Source organism: Chanodichthys erythropterus, chromosome 14, assembly GCF_024489055.1.
Source record: "Chanodichthys erythropterus isolate Z2021 chromosome 14, ASM2448905v1, whole genome shotgun sequence".
Lineage (NCBI taxonomy): Eukaryota > Metazoa > Chordata > Actinopteri > Cypriniformes > Xenocyprididae > Chanodichthys > Chanodichthys erythropterus.
The window spans coordinates 25,459,343-25,479,675 of NC_090234.1; the positions used below are offsets into that span (position 1 = coordinate 25,459,343).

Below are 20,333 nucleotides of genomic sequence, written 5' to 3' on the forward strand. Positions count from 1 at the left end.
CAATGTTCTTTTTTCAGATACTTAATTGCATGTTAATTAAATGAAAATGGGTTACACTTTATTTTAAGATGTTCTTTTTACAATGTAATTATACATTTAAGTACTGAATAATATTAATCAGGGCTCGAAATTGACTTTTTTACTTGTTAGCACTGGTGCACCCAACTTCAAAAAGTTAGGAGCACCACAACTAAAAAGCCTTGTCATTCGCTTGTCCAAATAAAAAAGCTGCTTGTCTGGAAAAAATAGGATTTTTGTGTTGTAATTATAATTTACTGAAGCAATATTCTCATCAATGTTCACTCAGCTTTGACATTTAAATCTGCATATTTGTGGTATTTACCCCGAGGGCATTTTTTTTTTTTTTTTACCTTTATGAAGGTATTATTTTCCCCTAATCTTATTAAATGCTTCATCTTTCATTTTAAATTCTTAAATTTGATCAATAAATGCAATTAGAATAATTGATACTATATACATGTTACCAGTCAAATTAAATAATTTACACTGAAAAATTACAACTGCATTAAATAATGTTATGAGATTGTTTTCATTTTTTTTTTAAATATACAAATAAGAAATGTTGGAAAGAATGATTACTTTTATACATGAAACTAAACCGCCAGTAGGTGGTGGGAGGTGACCGTGTTAATGAGAGAGTAATTGAGTCATTCATTGAAACGATTCGTTCGAACGGATGATTCATTCAATAATGACGCAAGTTGCGTCCCAAATGACGCACTATAAACTATGCACTTATACACTATTTACTTGTGCACTCATCCATGTAGTGCATGAATTGTATAAGGTTATTTTGTCATTTAATAACGGAGTCCGATCCTCCCTCCCCCTCCACTATGTAATTAAAGCTGCGACAGTTGAGTACACGAAGTGTCCAACATTCCACACTTCGTTTTTTCCGTTAATTTAATGCATCATCCGGGTATTTAAAGTGCACTTTTTCTTTTTGGAATTTTCAGTGTGAACGCACTACTCACACTATTTATACTTAAAAACGTCATAGAATAGTGCATAAGTACGCGAATTGGGACGCACCTGCAGTTGTTTATGTATAGGTCATTGATTCTTTGACTCAACCGATTCGTTCAAACACGATTGTGTTGTCATGAAATGTCAGATGGTTCTGCCGTGATCTTTGTTTGGAACTATAACTGTATCATATGTTTTAAATATAAAAACTTAAGTGTTAATGTCCAGTCGTGTGTAACGGTTCTTTTCATCTTCTCTCTTCGCTAGCTCCCTGTCACGTGACAACAAAGCGCAGTGAAATGGAGTGATTGATGGCTAATATTAATCAACCTGAAATCTGCTTTAAACTTAAGGGAACACTCCACTTTTTTTGAAAATAGGCTAATTTTCCAACTCCCCTAGAGTTAAACAGTTGAGTTTTACCGTTTTCGAATCCATTCAGCCGATCTCCGGTTCTGGCGGTACCACTTTTAGCATAGCTTAGCATAGTTCATTGAATCTGATTAGACCGTTAGCATCGCGCTTAAAAATGACCAAAGAGTTTTGATATTTTTCCTATTTAAAACTTGACTCTTCTGTAGTTAAATCGTGTACTAAGACCGACGGAAAATAAAAAGTTGTGATTTTCTAGGCTGATATGACTAGGAACTATACTCTCATTCAGGCGTAATAATCAAGGAACTTTGCTGCCGTTCCATGGCTGCAGCAGTGCAATGATATTATGCAGCGCCCGTGAGCCCCTGCTTGCACAGGGAACGTGCCTTGCAATCATGGAGACGTTTGTGAGAGACGCTGCGTAATATCATTGCACTGCTGCAGCCATGGAACGGCAGCAAAGTTCCTTGATTATTACGCCTGAATGAGAGTATAGTTCCTAGCCATATCAGCCTAGAAAATCGCAACTTTTCATTTTCCGCCGGTCTTAGTACACGATTTAACTACAGAAGAGTCAAGTTTTAAATAGGAAAAATATCAAAACTCTTTGGTCATTTTTAAGCGCAATGCTAACGGTCTAATCAGATTCAATGAACTATGCTAAGCTATGCTAAAAGTGGTACCGCCAGAACCGGAGATCGGCTGAATGGATTAGAAAACGGTAAAACTCAACTGTTTAACTCTAGGGGAGTTGGAAAATGAGCCTATTTTCAAAAAAAGTGGAGTATTCCTTTAAGAACATATAGATAAAGTTTAATTGGTTGTGTGATAGAATGGTGGACCGGTCACTGTATCAGCAGCTGACAGCAGGCATACTGTGCTGTAATTAGCAAACGTTTTGTAGAGAAATGAAAACAGGTCGCACCTCAACAATTATTTGCACTTGCACAAATGCTCCCAAATATATTTTAAGGTCGCACACGTTAAATTTAGGTAACATATGTGACTAAAATGGTCGCAATTTTACGAAGCCCCTAAAGGGACGTGTTTTTTTTTTTGTTTTTTTTTCAAATCTTTTGCGTTCCCTCGCAAAACTTTGTGTTCCCCCGAGAAATGTTGCATTCCCTCGCAAAGATATCATCATTCCCTTGCTTTGAGCTCGGACAAACACTTCCTCTTTAATGTCCCGCTGGATGGCAGTAGTGTTTCATTCAGCTCCATACGTTTATAATGCACACAAATAATGCACAGCCCATAGAGTTTGAACTTGTTGGACTCAAATAAAGAAATGCAGTGAGTGCTTAAGTCAAGGAGTTCAATAAAGTTGGCATTATGTTCACAGATTCAAGCTTCCCGGATCACCTCTTGAGCTAAACGTTGTTAAAACACAAATGCAGCTATTTCCAATCATAGTAACCTAGACAACTAGCTACAACAACCCAATTTTCATCAAATGTGCTTTATAATATATAAATTGGTCTTTAAGCGCAGGCAGTGGAGAGACAAACCTGAAGGGACCGTCTGAAAAGTGCAAAACCCAAAACCCTTTTGCTCATTTTATATTATGAAAAACACTCAATAACTTCACTGTAACACACTATACTGTCACCAAATTCAGTTCATACATCACTGCTCTCCTGCTTTACCTTTTGGTTATAGGTACTACAACACTTTAAAATCAAACTAAGTGTTCCAGTACAACTAGCAGGAGAGCAGTGATGTATGAACTGAATTTGGTGACAGTACAGTGTGTTACAGTGAAGTTATTGAGTATTTTTCATAATATAAAATGAGCAAAAGGGTTTTGCACTTTTCAGACGGTCCCTTCAGACGTGTCTCTGCACTGCCTGCTCATAGGGACCAATTTATTATGAAGCACATTTGATGAAAATTGGGGTTGTTGTAGCTCGTTGTCTAGGTTATTATGATTGGAAATAGCTGCATTTGTGTATTAACAACGTTTAGCTCAAGGGGTGATCCCGGAAGCTTGAATCTGTGAATATATTGCCAACTTTACTGAACTCCATGAGTTAAGCACTGACCGCATTTCTTTATATTTGAGTCAAACAAGTTCAAACTCTATGAGCCATGCATTATTTGTGTGTATTATTAATGTATGGAACTAACTGAAACACTACTGCCAGCCAGCGGGACATTAAAGAGGATGTAAACACAGTGTTTCAGTTAGTTCCCTATGTTAATCCGAGCTCACAGCAAGGGAATGATAATATCTTTGCGAGGTAACGCAAATATCTTTGCGAGGGAATGCAAAAGTTTTGCAAGGGAGCGCAAATATCTTTGTGAGGGAAGGCAAAGTTTTTCTGGGGAACGCAAAAGTTTTGCGAGGGAACGCTTTTGTTTAGGATTAGTTGCATGTAATTAATTATGCATAATTTACTATAGCATTTACAGTAAATGCAATGTGTAACAATGACACTATATACTGTTACTTGAAAATAGTGTAAATTTTTATAAACTACAATTATCTGATCTTAAGAGTTCTTATGACCCACTTAAGTAGTATTTAAGTGCATCTTTATGTGTTATGTCATAATTTCTCACTTTGGAAAAACTCTACTATAAGGTTCATTAATTAAACATTAGTTAATGTATTAACTAACATGAACTTACCATGAGCAATACATTTGTTACTGTATTTACTAATCTTCGTTAACGTTAGTTAATGAAAATATAGTTGTTCATTGTTTGTTCATGTTAGTTCACAGAGCATTAACTAATGTTAACAAGATTTTAGTAATGTATTAGTAAATGTTGAATTAACATTAACAAAGATTAATAGATGCTGCATAAGTGCAGTTCATTATTAGTTCATGTTAACTAATGTAGTCAGCTAATGTTAACTAATGAATGTTATTGTAAAGTGTTATCCTTACTTCTAGTGTCTTTTATTCTGTACTGCTGAATGCTTTATGGTAAACTAAAATATACTTCAATTTCATTTCTACTGAAATGAATCTATGTCATGTATTTAAATATATTTGTAATTACACATTTGTAATTATGATGAAATTTCAAATATAATCACTTTAAATGTAAACTCAAATAACGTACTACAGCTATACAGTTATAATCATGTACTGTTAGTCAACACTTCAAAATATGTGTACTTCTATAAAGCATGATAAATAATTATAAAAACAATCATTTAAAAAGTAAAACTTTTAATTTGACATTTAGTATGAAGTGTGAAGGTGTACTTTCTTAAAGTGCTCTTAAGTGGCCTTTTTTCCCATAATATTATATTTTCTGCAAGTTCACTTTTCATTCAGATGACTTCACAATAAAACAATTTACTTCTTAATGTGTTAAACTTTTTCAATTAACACCAAACAATTGAATGCTATGATGTGGAGACTAGAATAGCTATATTCCTAGTAAATGCCACATTACAGTTATTTTCCGTTTAATGTCAGTGTCGTGCCATCATCATCTGGCAAAAATACTCAAAACCCAAATTCCCGTAATTGGATGAAAGTTCATTATTCAAATCCATGCAAATTGTAAGGTCTGCTTAAATAAGAGCTTCTCATTTTCTGACAATTAACGTTTCATGACAGCTTTCAGGAAAGAGATCTTATTTTCTGCTATTGTTCGTATCACTAGGAATCTGCAAAGGTCAAGAGAGCTTGAACATAAGAATATGATACAGAGAAGAGATTCAGACACTGCGGTGACTTCACATATGTATGAAGGTCAAAAGTGGTTAGCGCTTAGTGGGAGGTTAATAGCTGAACATATGTCGTCTAAATTTAAAAGGAGGGGTTGTCTGGAGCGTGCAGCATTTCTCTGTTGTGCTTTTTGTGATTGAAGTAATTATTCATATATCTGACTCTGACTCTGACTATCATTTCATTATGTTTATAGCTATCAATTAATTTAAGTGCCCTTCCAAGGCTTTGTCTGTCGCACGTACCTCTGGACGGCAAACATAAAGTACACCAGAATGTTTTAAATGGAAGTGTGTTTGTGGAATGCAACACCGGTAGGGAGCTGACCGAGAAATCCCATGTGTAATTATTGATATTCAATTACCCTTTCATATCTCTTTCTTCCTGCCTCAAGGCCTTTGCTTGCAATGCAAAGTAATTCACATCATTTGGGGAGCTGTAATGAAAACCACAGTGAAAGAAGCTGAGCATCTTTAGCAGACACCCAGGAGAAGGTTTGAGATGTTTGTCGACATGCTAATTAAATTCATTTTGATTTTCAGTCATTGATTACAAACATGCGGTTGTCTTTACAGTTCAAAATGGCATTTGCGGTGTTTAATAGTAGGTTTTAAAGGGTTAGTTCACCCAAAAATGAAAATTCTGTCATTTATTACTCACCCTCATGTCGTTCCACAACCGTAAGACCTTCATTAATCTTCGGAACACAAATTAAGATATTTTAGTTCAAATCCGATGACTCCGTGAGGCCTTCATAGGGAGCAATGACATTTCCTCTCTCAAGATCCATAAAGGTACTAAAATCACATCTAAATCAGTTCATGTGGGTACAGTGGTTTAATATTAATATTATAAAGCGACGAGAATATTTTTGGTGCGCCAAAAAAAACCAAAACAAATAACGACTTATTTAGTGATGGCCGATTTCAAAATACTGCTTTAGAAAGCATCGGAGCATTATGAATCCGTGTATCGAATCTGCAGTTCGGAGCGCCAAAGTCACGTGATTTCAGCCGTTTGGCAGGTTTGAACCGCGATCCGATTCATGATTCGATACACTGATTCATAATGCTCCGATGCTTCCTGGAGCAGTGTTTTGAAATCGGTCATCACTAAATAAGTCGTTATTTTGTTTTTTTGCCGCACCAAAAATATTCTCGTCGGTTTATAATATTAATATTGAACAACTGTACTCACATGAACTGATTTAGATGTGTTTTTAGTACCTTTATGGATCTTGACAGAGGAAGTGACATTACTCCCTATGAAGGCCTCACTGAGCCATCGGATTTAAACTAAAATATCTTAATTTGTGTTCAGAAGATTAATGAAGGTCTTACGGGTGTGGAACGGCATGAGGGTGAGTAATAAATGACAGAATTTTCATTTTTGGGTGAACTAACCCTTTAAAGTATTTGTGTCCTGAAGCCATTGGAAGTCTGATTGAGGACACTTCATGTGGGACATTATAGGGGCAACTTTCATTGACCTTGTAAAAGCATGCTTGTTTTATGGGCAAATTTTTTACTAAATAATTTTTTAAAAATTTCTAGCTGATTTTTTTTTTTTTTTTTTTTTTTTGTGTGTGAGTGAATTTTGTAAGCTAGAAATGTTTTTTTTTTTTTTTGTAGTATAGTATAAATAGGTCTTCTCTGTGAACTTTACATGATAAAATAGCACATAACCCTTTCTATCAAACAGTAAAGTCAAGACCCCTACTGAGTTTTAACCCTAATTATGACACATTCACTAAAGTACAGAGGTATATTTTGCTGTTACCATAGAGATAACCTTCAGCAGTTGCTTTCTTGACCCAGAAACCTGTTTTCTCTCCATCTCATTTTTAAGCTTCTGACCACTACGCCATTTTTTGTTTAAATTACAGATTATGCAGCCTTTAAAAAATGTAAAACCATGTCATTGTCAAATCTTTATGTGTGTGTTTGTGTTATTTTATTCAAATAATTGCTAAATTTAATTTAATTTGATATCTGTACGTTGATTTCCATTTTTTTTCCAGGTTGTGCCTCAAATCTACAGGTCTGAAAACTTAAAAAGGTTCACTCAGTTATTCAGACTCTCTAGCATACAACTAGATGTGATATGAACAACATAAAGATGAATTTGCCATGAAGTTCCACACTATCAGGTTTTCTTTAACAGATGTATTAGTGAAGAGATCCATCTCACCTGTCTGATGGAAGATTATCTCAACAGTAAAGGATTCGCCTGAAGAAAATCTTACACATATGTGAGCAGAGGGGTTTATTTTCATATTAGCTAATATTTGTCTGTTTTTTATTTGTTGTGTTATCCAGACAGCTGTGATGGATCTCTGGCATCGCTTCTGCCTGCAACTTCCTTTCAGAGCTCTTCACATTTCTCAGACAGTCGGGCTGCATATTTTGCCAAGCTAAACAAAAGAGATGGTAAGTTTAAGTTCTTGTTTGTTTGTTAATTCATTCATATATGTGTCAGTTAAGGAAAGAACATAAATGACACCTAGGGAATTTAAGCCTTATTAGAGTTATGCGAGCCTTTTGTTTATGAACACACTGAACCTCTTCTGCATACAAAAGTTTTCAAAAGTCCTGTTCAAAATGTGACACTGAAGACTGGAGTAATGGCTGCTGAAAATTTTAGCTTTGCCATCACAGAAATAAGTGAAATTTTTTAAATATATTCAGTTATTTTACACTGTGAATGTAAATTCACAATATTGTTGTTTATACTGTGTTTATAATCATATAAATGCAGCCTTGGTGTGCTTTCAAAAATATTTTTAAAAAAAATTACAGACTCACCCCAAACTTTTTTTGTATTTATGTATATTGAGTGAGAATATTCTTTATATTTATACAATTATTATACAATATTTTATGCAATTAAAATATTTTATATTATAAGATCATCATCATCTGTATGAACATTGTATCTAGACCTTTGTTTAAAGTCCCCCTGTAGTCAATATTTGTATACCTTAGAACTCATCTTTGATCACCAAAATTACATATTTAAACTTTTTTTCCTGTGGAAAAAAAATGTCTCCATGCCTTAAAAAAGCTTGGGTGTAACTCTACACCCTTGCCTCATTTATTATATGAGGATCTATGAATATGCTAATTACCCCCACCTCCACTCATTCGCACAAGCTCAGACATCCACTCGGTCAACTTACTGAGGTAAACGCTTGAACGCTTGGTATCGCTCTTTACAACGTCGGACATAGCGGTAATTAATATGACTAGCCTTTTGCTTGACTACATTATCAAACAGCTAATAATGTGTTGCTAATGTTACATAAACCATGTTCACGTTCACCATCTCAAAGACAGACAGCTGCTTTATAAATGTAAATATCCTTATAAACGCTTTGAACAACCATCAGTGGAGAAAGGCATATAGTTCATCATAACATCGAAATACACCGCTACTGTATATTGCTAAATTTTTCAGATTTTTCATATCAACAGAAAATGATAATGATATGTTAATGATATGCTAAAGCCTGTAGGCACGTTGACATGATTGTCAACAGAAAATGATAATGATATGTTAATAATATATTAAAGCCCGCCAGTACATTGACGTGATTGGTTACAAGGTAGTTTGTGACGTCACAGACACCAGTGATTTCAACCCACGTTTTTGAAACTGTCTTTAGATCACTGCAATTTTAAAGGTGCCATCAAACGTTTTTTTACAAGATGAAATATAAGTCTAAGGTGTCCCCTGAATGTGTCTGTGAAGTTTCAGCTCAAAATACCCCATTTATTGTTTTTAATTAATTTTTTTGGGGCATCATTAACTATGCACCGATTTATGCTGCAGCCCTTTAATTCCTCACACTCCCTGTCCCCGGAACTCGCGCTTGCCTTAAACAGCATAAACAAAGTTCACACAGCTAATATAACCCTCAAAATGGATCTTTACAAAGTGTTCGTCATGCATACTGCATGCATGCATCGGATCATGTGAGTATAGTATTTATTTGGATGTTTACATTTGATTCTGAATGAGTTTGATGGTGCTCCATGGCTAAAGCTAACATTACACACTGTTGGGGAGATTTATAAAGAATGAAGTTGTGTTTATGCATTATATAGACTGCAAGTGTTTAAAAATAAAAAAATAGCAATGGCTTTTGTGTCCGTAAATACAGTAAGAAACGATGGTAACTTTAACCACATTTAACAGTACATTAGCAACATGCTAACAAAACATTTAGAAAGACATTTACAAATATCACTAAAAATATCATGTTATCATGGGTCATGTCAGTTATTATTGCTCCATCTGCCTTGTTCTTGCTTGCACCTAGTCTGATGATTCAGCTGTGCACAGATCCAGACGTCCTGCCCTTGTGTAATGCCTTGAACATGAGCTGGCATATGCAAATATTGGGGACGTACATATTAATGATCCTGACTGTTCCGTAACAGTCGGTGCTATGTTGAGATTCGCCTGTTCTTCTGAGGTCTTTTAAACAAATGAGATTTATATAAGAAGGAGGAAACAATGGAGTTTGAGACTCACTGTATGTCATTTCCATGTACTGAACTTGTGTTATTCAGCTATGCCAAGGTAAATTAAATTTTCCATTCGATGGCACCTTTAAAGAGACAATACTAAGCAATAGTGTTGACGAATTTGCACATGGTTGGTCTTAAAGCATATAACACATAGACAAATAAACAACATTAAAAACTTGATTTTCACCACAGGGGGACTTTAAATCATATGAATAAATTATAGATTGAAGAAATACCGTACAAGATGCAGTGATGCAAAGCAATAATTAAATATTTACTGCGTCCATGTGCTTTTAAATCATGCCTAAAATGACAAAACAAACAAACAAAACAAACAACAACAACAAAAAAACTACAACTTCAGAAAATGGCAAGTTGATGCGTTATTGAGCTGTTTGCTTTCACCCTATCTCTGCATGTCCTGAGCTATTTATAGATGTGACCAACCTCTGCGTGCATCTGTAACAAACTAAATGATTCCTGTCTCTAGGGGGTCTGTGTAAACGCTGCTTCTTTCAAGTCAGAGGTCCCCAGTTTAAAATTCTGCTCTGATCTGCTCCTGTGGTGTCCGCAGTGCTTGAGTAATGAACCTCTCTGCCCAAGTCACACCAATTTCTCCACACAGTTCTGAGCTGGAAGATTGTAGATGCAGAAATGCATTTTTATATGGAGCACATGTGCCGACAGCCTTCTGCGATCTGAAGTGAATGCTGTACATGTTAAGTGAGGTCAAGAGGTCGAGGCTCTTGGCTTGTTTTTGGAGTGGAAGCAGTCTACTGATTGACAGCAGCTCAGCCCATGAATACAAAACCAACTGAAAAGCCAAACTGAAATGCAGATTTCATAATTTCATATAGTTGCTTCAATGAAAACCTGTACCAGTTTCCTTTCCTGTGTGTCTTGCTTTTGAGCAAGGGCACTATTTGACACTCAAAGCTGAATAAGATTTTGATAGACCTTATGGGGTTCTCTAGGAGGAGGTGGTTGGAGCCCAGAGTCGATGGACAGGTCGCCCTGGCTGCAGGTTGACCTCCAGGACCGAATGGAGGTCACAGCAGTGGCCACACAAGGTCGTCACGGCAGCTCGGACTGGGTCAGTGCCTACATGCTCCTGTACAGTGACACCGGACGCATCTGGAAACAGTACATGTTGGAGGACAATGTTGGGGTAAGTGTGTGTATTTTGGTACCAATTTACCAGAAAACCCTGAAGGGCCTTATTTTGTGAAAATGACTGGCTGTCTGTGCATTATCCTGCTTGTGTAATAAATGAAGAAATACAAATGAGACATTGATTTTGGTCTAAATTATTATATTATGTGGGAAGAAATATTGAACTCGTACAGCTATGGGAAATCAGTTGTCTGGGGCAATGGAAAATTATACAGTTTAGTGGTCATTATACGAAATTATTACACAGCAATCTGGAATACTAAATTCAGATTGGTCAGTCACAACATTCTGCAGTTAAATATATTTTTGTGTAATGATCGTTAAACTGTATATTTCACCATTGTCTCTGACAACCAATTTCCTACAATGTGGTAGTTCAGTGCTTCTCATATTACTCCTCATTCTCTTTCTTTGCACATAATCAAATCATTTTAACTCAACTCAATATTTCATGTCAGTTTATTTATTTATTTGGCAATAGTGGCGTAATGTACATTCGCCCGATCATTAGTGGAAAATAAGACTCTTTTGCTTCGCATCTGGGTTCCGATCACCCTATTTAAATTCACTTTCAAAAGAGTGTATGAAGTCATCCTTTTTGACAATCTCTTTTTTAATACTTACTGATTTAATTGATTATGCATCACCTGTGCTGCTGCAGAGGAAAATGATGGTCTTGTTTTGAACATCTTCAGTGCAGCTTATTTCCATGGGCTGAATAGTTCTGAAACCCCATTAACTGAACTCTGAATTCGGTTACAAACATATGAATTGCTGCCAGCAATTTCTGAGATTCCTGAAATACAACGTACTAATGATGTTGAACTTGCCACAGCCTCTCAATCATCACAGGTGTTTGAAGATGGCTTGATCCACCAACACATCTGTTGTCTTTGTCCTCAGGCTTGGCCTCCACACTTATAATGCCTGTAAATGATGGAATATTCATTGTCTCATATTGCTGCTTTGTAATTATATTCAAACGATGAGACTGACGCTTTATTAAAGATATAATGACATTTTCAAAGTGTGTTTAATGAAAGGAGAAGATTACAGTCGAGTAAGATGTAATTAGCTTTTAATGTGGTGGAAATGTAGAATAAAGTGGTAAAGGTAACGTGCTCAGCAGTGTGAAGTGATGCAGTAATAAATTCTCTGCATTTTACAGGTTTGATTTGCTTGGTTTAGCTGTACTACAGACATAGTTTTTTCTTTCTGCATGGACATACATAATGTCAGGACTGTCTCTCAGCTTTATTAATACTCCACCTGTACTTTTATTTGATACACAATTGGTTCATTATAAAGCTCTGAATTTTTGACATGATATACAGTAAGAAATGGTGTCAGACACTGAGTCACACTGTAATGGATTGATTTAGTAATCTGTATATAGCCTAAATGTTTTTGCGGTACCAGTTGATTGATTTTATGTTAATTCTTCAAAAAAAGTGTCGTTTAGAAGCAGATTTAGAAGCTTGATCCTTTACACATAGATACATCAAAGCATCACAGAAAAGACATTATATATATATATATATATATATAAATATATAAATATAAAGGATATAAATATATATTCCTATAAGTGAGGTATTGGGAACATACAGACAGTTTCATCAATTGTAATCATGTCAAGTCAAGAAATCTTCATTTATATAGCGCTTTTCATAATACATAATGTTTTTTTTATTACTTTTTATTAAACAAGGATGCATTAAATTAATCAAAAGTGACAAAAATGTTACAAAAGATTTTTATTTCAAATAAATTCTGTTCTTTTAAACTTTCTGTTCATCAAAGAATCAAAAAATCAAAAAATAGTATCAGTTTCCACAAAAGAAATATTAAGCAGCACAACAGATTTTAACATTGACAGTAAGAAAAATGTTTCTTAAGCAGCAAATTAGCATATCTAAATGGGATCTTTAGGATCATGTGGCACTGAAGACTGGAGTTATGATGCTGAAAGTTTAGCTTTGCCATCACAGGAAAAAATTACATTTTAAAATATATTGAAATAGAAAACAGCTATTTTAAATTGCGATAATATTTCTCAATATTACGTTTGTTTTACTGTAAGACATGCAGTCTTGCTCAGCACAAAACATTCTCTCAGAAATGAAAACAAACAAACCATCTTACAGACCGCAAACTTTTGAAAAGTAGTATGTTTTTCTCCAGCTGCCTTGGATTATTTTTTCTACGACGACGACATAATATTCTCATTCTTTTGGCATTATTGTGAAAACTCATTATGCAAAGATGGTACATTAGGCTGATATTTTCCCAGCAGCAAAATTTAAAGACAGAGCGAACAAATATTTCCAGTCATCAGATCCTCAGCGCTCTTGTATTAGCATTCCTGAATGAATGGATAAAAGCATCTTTAAAATGCAATATAAGCCTCTTTGGATAAGATGTATAAATGTAATGTGAATGTAAAACTGTATGTATGAATCTTCTGCTTTTTCCTTTCTTTCTTTCTCTCCCAACTAACTTCACTTTTCTTATTTTAGCGAGCTGTGACAAGCCAACAGTAAAGAGTATTAGACAGCATCAAGGGTTTTATGTTCACACTGTTTATGTGAAAAGAAAGTGTCTGCTAAATTAAAAGAATGGCTTGTCAGTAAAAAGAACAAGAAGAAAACACTCCTAATTTGCTCTCAAGCTTGTTTTTTGGTTTAATGAGTGTTATATCTGTATCAGAAGTGGCGGGGAAAGCTGCCAAAGGTTTTGGGCTAAGAGGACACCGCAACCACAGAGCTTGTTTGCCTCCGCTGTATGTCAGAGAAGGTCTTCGTGTAGAAAGGTGTGAATGGGCTCCCCAAAGTGACAGATAATTGCTCTCTCCAGTCTGCACTGCTACTGCTGCTGAGTGTGTTGATGCGTAATAGTGTTTGCTGTGAGACAGAGGAGGATAGAGAGAAAGAAACAAGTACGTCGTCTTGTAAAAGCATGATTTTCCTGTATTTTTTATCAATAAACAGTCAATAATCTCACAAGAAAACTATTTTACGAGGTGCTGAATTACATGAAAAGAGCTCATGTCACATTAAGTCTTAATATTGCGGCCTTGGTGAACTAAAGATAGACTAGCACTAGCCTTCAAAAGCTGAAATAGCGGTTGACATGTATCTTTCTGGAGTTTCCCTGACACATTTCATTCTTTGTCTTCATCTTCTCTCATCTTGTATTGCCATCATCTCCTGGCGGGGAAACAGGATTCGCCTACGTTGACGGAAAATTGCTGACTGCATAAGCTTTGTGGGGGCCTTGCCGCGGTCATTTCTTTTGTCTTATAGCCTGTGGGGCTTCGAGCTACTGAGCTGTGTTCGTGCCGTCCTTTGTCATTTACTTTCCGCAGACATTCTGTGTGTCTCTAGAATGTGAGAAGGTTACCCGGAGACTTTCTAGTCTTCCAGGGAGGATTTGCTCTTTAGAATGACAGGAATCAAACTGGAAAACGTTAACAACATGACAGATGTTAAAACTAGCTGTTACAGTCATGACATCCAGGATACCTCTATATGATGGATAATTTTGCTTTCAAGCAGCACTGTAATGACAGAAAGACCTTTTATATTTTTGTTTCCCCCTCTTTTTCCCTTTGTCCTTTGTTCTTTTCCACTTTTTTCCTTCTGTCTTTTTTTAATAGATTTCAAGCTTGCATTCTCTCCATTAATGTATAAGCCAAGGCCTGCTTCACACCACACACAAAAGATTTTTATTTTGGCGACCATATTAACAGGTTACACTATTCTCACCGCAAGCATGAGTGGAGCAGTACCACTTAGCAGGAATGTAGCTAAAGATAGACTAGCACTAGCCTTCAAAAGCTGAAATAGCGGTTGACATGTATCTTTCTGGAGTTTCCCTGACACATTTCATTCTTTGTCTTCATCTTCTCTCATCTTGTATTGCCATCATCTCCTGGCGGGGAAACAGGATTCGCCTACGTTGACGGAAAATTGCTGACTGCATAGTGTGGTTAGAGCATGGCACTAGCAATGCCAAGGTCATGGGTTCGATCCCAGGGATTGCACATACTCAGATACAAATGTATAGTATAATGCAATGTAAGTCGCTTTGGATAAAAGCGTCTGCCAAATGCATAAATGTAAATGTAAATGTAAATGTAGCTGAAGGAGGTGTAAGCTGAGTGTTAGTGCCGTGCCTATTTTTGCTACACATAAAGTAGCTTTCTGAACTCTGTGAAATATGGTAAAAAAATAAAATATGGTTCTCCTCGTTGTGTAAATTAAATTTCATGACAATAAAGTTTGTAATAAAATTAATGTACGACTTCTAGTCATGATCTTTTAATTTATGTTTATTAATTAGCTATATGAAACAGGCCTAACAGTCAGGAGGGATCACAAAACCTTGTTCACACTGGTGAACCTTTAAGCATTCCCCCCACACCCCCTGAGTGGATGTAGCCTGCTCAAGGGGGCAGATTTTGTGAAATCCTGGCAGTTCTTTCAAGCAGATCATTGGATCAATACTATAAAGGCTTTGCCTTACGTCAGCAAAACTGTTGTTGTGCTTGAATAACTGGAAGGTTCAAAACTTGTGAATAAGGAGGCAGACTATAAAGTCTTTGAACTTTGAAATGTTCTATGCTTTTTCCATTGATACAAATACAATACAATTCTATTGTATGATCCATTGCACTAAGCCATCAAAAGCTACTAAAAGCACAGCCCATTCTCTCTTTCAATCACTTATATGCAAGGAAATATTTGTAATGTTCAATGCATATGCAACAATAAAATAATGTCTTCATTTGAGGCAAAATATTAAAGGATTAGTTCACTTCAGAATTAAAATTTCCTGATAATTTACTCACCCCCATGTCATCCAAGATGTTTATGTCTTTCTTTCTTCAGTCAAAAAGAAAAGGTTTTTGAGGAAAATGTTCCAGGATTTTTCTCCATTTAGTGGAGAAAGGTCCAAATAGCAGGTTGAAGGTCCAAATTGCAATTTCAATGCAGCTTCAAAGGGCTCTACACGATTCCAGCCAAAGAATAAGGGTCTTGTCTAGTGAAACGATTGGTCATTTTCTGAAAAATAAAAATGTATATACTTTTTAACCACAGATGCTCATTAGAAAGGTCACATGACACAAATGAAAGTACCAATCCAATGTCTACAAAGTGTTGTGGCAAAAAAATCAACTCCGACTATACTGCATAAGAGACAAACACGTCCAATTGTCTTTAAAGCTTTTATTTCTTGCAAGAAAGGTCAGACAGGTCATACAGAAACACAAGTAGCTGCAGAGTGTAAGACGAACGAAAGCTTCCCCTCACTTTTATATCTCTAACCTCCAAGGCCGAAGCCTCTGTCCTTTTACCATATTTGGAACATCTCTTAGTGGCTGTAACTTTCCACACTTTGTTAGCACAGACATGTTTTTTAACATACATCTTGCATTTCCCCATACCATATCTTGCTCTTTCTATTTCTAACATCTATGTTAACACTATGTTAAACATTACCACTTAAGCCAACATCATACCATGTTCCATAAGCAAAACAAAAGTGAATGTGCAAAGATTAAGTCAAACGTCCTTTACAAAAAAAAGATAAAACAATGATGCCAGACGACTTTGAAGTTGGAGGAGAAAATTAGATGAAGTTTTTTGCCCTACCGCGGTACTTCCGCCTATGTCACGCGTGACCTTTCTGGCGGATCACAGAGCAGTGCAAGACGAGGATTTGTGGTAAAAATGTATACAAGTTTTTATTTTTTTAAGAAAATGGCAGATGGTTTCGCCAAACAAGACCTTTATTCCTTGGCTGGAATCATGTAGAGCCCTTTGAAGCTGCACTGAAACCGCAATTTGGACCTTCAACCCATTGAACCCCAGTGAAGTCCACTATATGGAGAAAAATCCTGGAATGTTTTCCTAAAAAACCTTTTCTTTTTGACCGAAAAAAGAAAGACACAAGCATCTTGGTTGACATGGGGGTGAGTAAATTCTGAAGTGAACAAATCCTTTAATGTATACTTATACTGTGATAGTGATTTATTTGTTTAATTAATAATATTATATAATAAGTTTTAACTGATTGACAGTCCTAAAAAAACTGCATAATTTTTGCTTGTCAGTTCATCTTCATTTGGTTCTCATACGCTAACCGCATGTCATGTATCTAAATCAGCTCATTTCTTTCTATATCTCTCTTTCTCTCCCTCCATTTCACATCCATACCTCCCAGGTCTCACATTACACGGAGGCTTGAGCAGCCCCATAGGCAATCAATAGGAGGGTCCATGGTTTCGTTAGATTAGCTTGCTTAAAGCATGAGCCTGGCGGCCCATTTGGGTCCCATAAAGTATAATTGATGTAAAAGTCTGCGACTCATTTAGCCGTAACGGGCCAGAATCAGAATCGCAGAAGAAGTGTTCTAAAAATCACCTCGGGTGTGAGTTTCTCACTTGGCTCTCAGTACACATGCTAGCAACACACCAACAGCTCTCACACAATGAAGAAATCGTCACATGCCAGGCCTTCGGATACCTTTTAGATATTTTGTCTGTTTTCTGCTCCGCTGAACAACTGTGAATAAAACATTTATGATGTTTCCAGGCACAGGCAATGCACACTGGAGACAGTGAGAGAGGAAAGCAACCAAAGGAAGAGACTCGTTGTCTATTGTCTGGGGACAGTTTTGCTGTCTTAGCTCTCGTTTAAACACAGTCACAGAGGCACTGAGGTGCTGTCTATTTCTGACACTCTCTGGCCCTTGCTTCTCTGGGGACGGAGTGTAATTCATGTTTAGAAAGGGTCAGTGGAAGCCCAATCAACAGTTGGGCAGCTCAGAAACTGCATTCTGTTGGTGAAAAGTGACATATTAAATACTTTAGCATTCATCAGATATGTTTGCTTTTTCATCTAATATTTATATTTTATTTCAGTTTTATTTGAATTTTCTCAGTTATGTTTTAGCTAATGATAATAACCATGGTTTGCTATTTGAATTTGAAATCTGTCCTTCATTAGAGACATACAGTAGCAAGCACCAACAAGCATTTTCCTGCCAGATAACAAAGATAAAACCCACCCCAATTGAGCTCATCTGTGCTGGTTTTTCTTTCTGATGTAGATTCACACTGGGTTTAGGGAAACAATGACTGGTGAATCACATGAGGATGTAACAGTTGCAGACGTAACAGGGCTGATGAAACGGTCCATGGAGAGTCCTTGATAACGCCAGCAATGCACGGGGGCTTTATGAAAGAGGAGGAGGTCTAGCAGGAGTCGATACAGGAATAGAGTTAATGAAGTATAGAGAGGAACTGTTTACGTGGGCAGCCTGTAACCGGGGCATCTCCCCAGATCCGATGGGAGCTCCGCTGTGCCCTTGGGCTGAGGTGAACTGATAGGTAATTGGATGGATGTATTGTTGTTTTCTTTTTTCCCTCTCAGAGGTGGAAAAAGAGAGAGGAAGAAGCAGTCAGGGACAGGATGTTGTCGTCATTGAGTGCTCAAATGAGTGTCGGTGAGGAGCTGATGATGTAATGACAAATGTGCTCAGGCTGATGTTGATGCGTTTAATAATGGAAAACAATATCTAAACCACTTTAGCAAAGGAAACTGTTTGATTTGAATCAGCCTATCTTTGTACAGTCAATGTAAAAAAAAAAACAACAACAGCAAAAGACTTTGAGAAAGAAAATGTTCCCTTGTAACCTTTAATAAAAATAACTTCTCACTCTTGCAGCAACATCTCTTCTCTTTTCTCATTTCTCTCTGATATACCTCACAATAGGGAAGAATAGACTATTGCAACTTATTGTTTCATGCCGACTTTAAAGTAGATCTTTCTACAAATTCCAATGCGCCAAGCTTGCTTATGTACAAACGTGCTATCTTTAAAACTTTTGGCTAGTGCAGTATTTCTTATTCCGAGTCTGTCTGCAAGCAAAACAAAACGGGGCCTTTAAAGTCACTAATGTAAGATTGTTGTTTTTGCTGGCATCATAACAGCATTTGTGGGCTGCGAGTGGCTCACCAGGGGAGTTCATGATATTATTGATGTTATTTATCTCAAAGGGACATGGAAAAGTCTATCTTTGAAAAAAGCTGACGTCTTCTCTTTGTGATTCATCCGTAACCATGTGGTGTTTTGGTCATCGGTTCTCATACAAGTCTACACTGTGAAGTGAGTCAGACACAAATTACTGTCAGATTATGTGTGCTAGCAGATGAAAATGAGTTGACATTTACATAAACTGTTGAGACCTTCAAAACAAATACTGCACTTTGGATTCAATTGGATTTGTGCAGTCATAAATAGCATTATGCAGAAAACGCCTGATCAACCTGCATGTTATAAATTATTATAAGGCACTTTCCATGAATATGGTATAAAATAAGACTTGAAAGTGTAATGTTACTTTGAATAGTTTTTACTGAATTTTATATAGTTTAAACCCTTGGTTCGTGTGATTTTATTTAAAAATAAATGGACATACTGAAAATTTTATAAAATGTAGCATTATTAACGAATAATTTCATTATATTCATTATGTTATATACACAGATCAGGCATAACATTATGACTACCTTCCTAATATTGTGTTGGTCCCCCTTTTGCTGGCAAAACAGCTTTGACTCGTCAAGACATTGCCCAAAGCATCACACTGCCTCCGCCAGCTAGCCTTCTTCCCATGGTGCATCCTGGTGCCATGTGTTTCCCAGGTAAGCGACACACACAAACTTGGCCATCCATGTGATGTAAGAGCCAGAACCAGCATTAACTTCTTAAGCAATTTGAGCTACAGTAGCTCGTCTGTTGGATGGGACCACACGGGCCAGCCTTCGCTCCCAACATGCATCAGTGAGTCTTGGCCGCCCATGACCGGTTCACCACAGTTCTTCTTTGGACCACTTTTGATAGATACTGACCACTGCAGACCGGGAACACCCCACAAGAGCTGCAGTTTTGGAGATGCTCTGACCCAGTTGTCTAGCCATCACAAATTGGCCCTTGTCAGACTCGCTCAAATCCTTACGCTTGCCCATTTTTCCTGCTTCTAACACATCAACTTTGAGGACAAAATGTTCACTTGCTGACTAATATATCCCACCCACTAACAGGTGCTGTGATGAAGAGATAATCAGTGTTATTCACTTCACCTGTCAGAGGTCATAATGTTATGCCTGATTGGTGTATATATATATATATAATACTTTTCATAATGAAAACTTGATTTGTGCCTCTAATGTTTCAGAAAACTACTGGGACTCCAAACTGTACCATAATCATAAGTGAAACCCTTCTCCTTTTTTTTTTCTATTTCCAGAGGATTGTGGGTAACGTGAATCCAGACAGTGCGGTCCACCATAAACTCAGTCAGTCTATCAGAACCCGGTTCCTCCGCTTCGTTCCTCTGGACTGGAGCCCCGGCGGTCGGGTGGGCCTCAGGGTGGCTGTGTACGGCTGTGCTTACCGTGAGTGAGAGTATTTCATGTTTAAAATATATATTACAAATGACCAGCAGGCATTTTACTTTCTGAGACACACCAGTTACATCTATTGCATTTATTTTTAAGGCTAC

The 20,333-nt window shown here is 36.7% G+C and overlaps 1 protein-coding gene across 1 annotated transcript in view; it reads left to right on the forward strand.

Moving 5' to 3' along the window:
• cntnap5a (contactin associated protein family member 5a) overlaps window positions 1-20,333 on the forward strand; it is an 84,438-nt gene that overhangs the window by 19,753 nt on the left and 44,352 nt on the right. Inside the window, exons 2-4 of the mRNA XM_067409120.1 lie at window positions 7,373-7,483; window positions 10,561-10,754; window positions 20,079-20,226. Of these exons, the coding sequence (XP_067265221.1) occupies window positions 7,373-7,483; window positions 10,561-10,754; window positions 20,079-20,226 (453 nt within the window). The remainder of the gene's footprint in view (window positions 1-7,372; window positions 7,484-10,560; window positions 10,755-20,078; window positions 20,227-20,333) is intronic.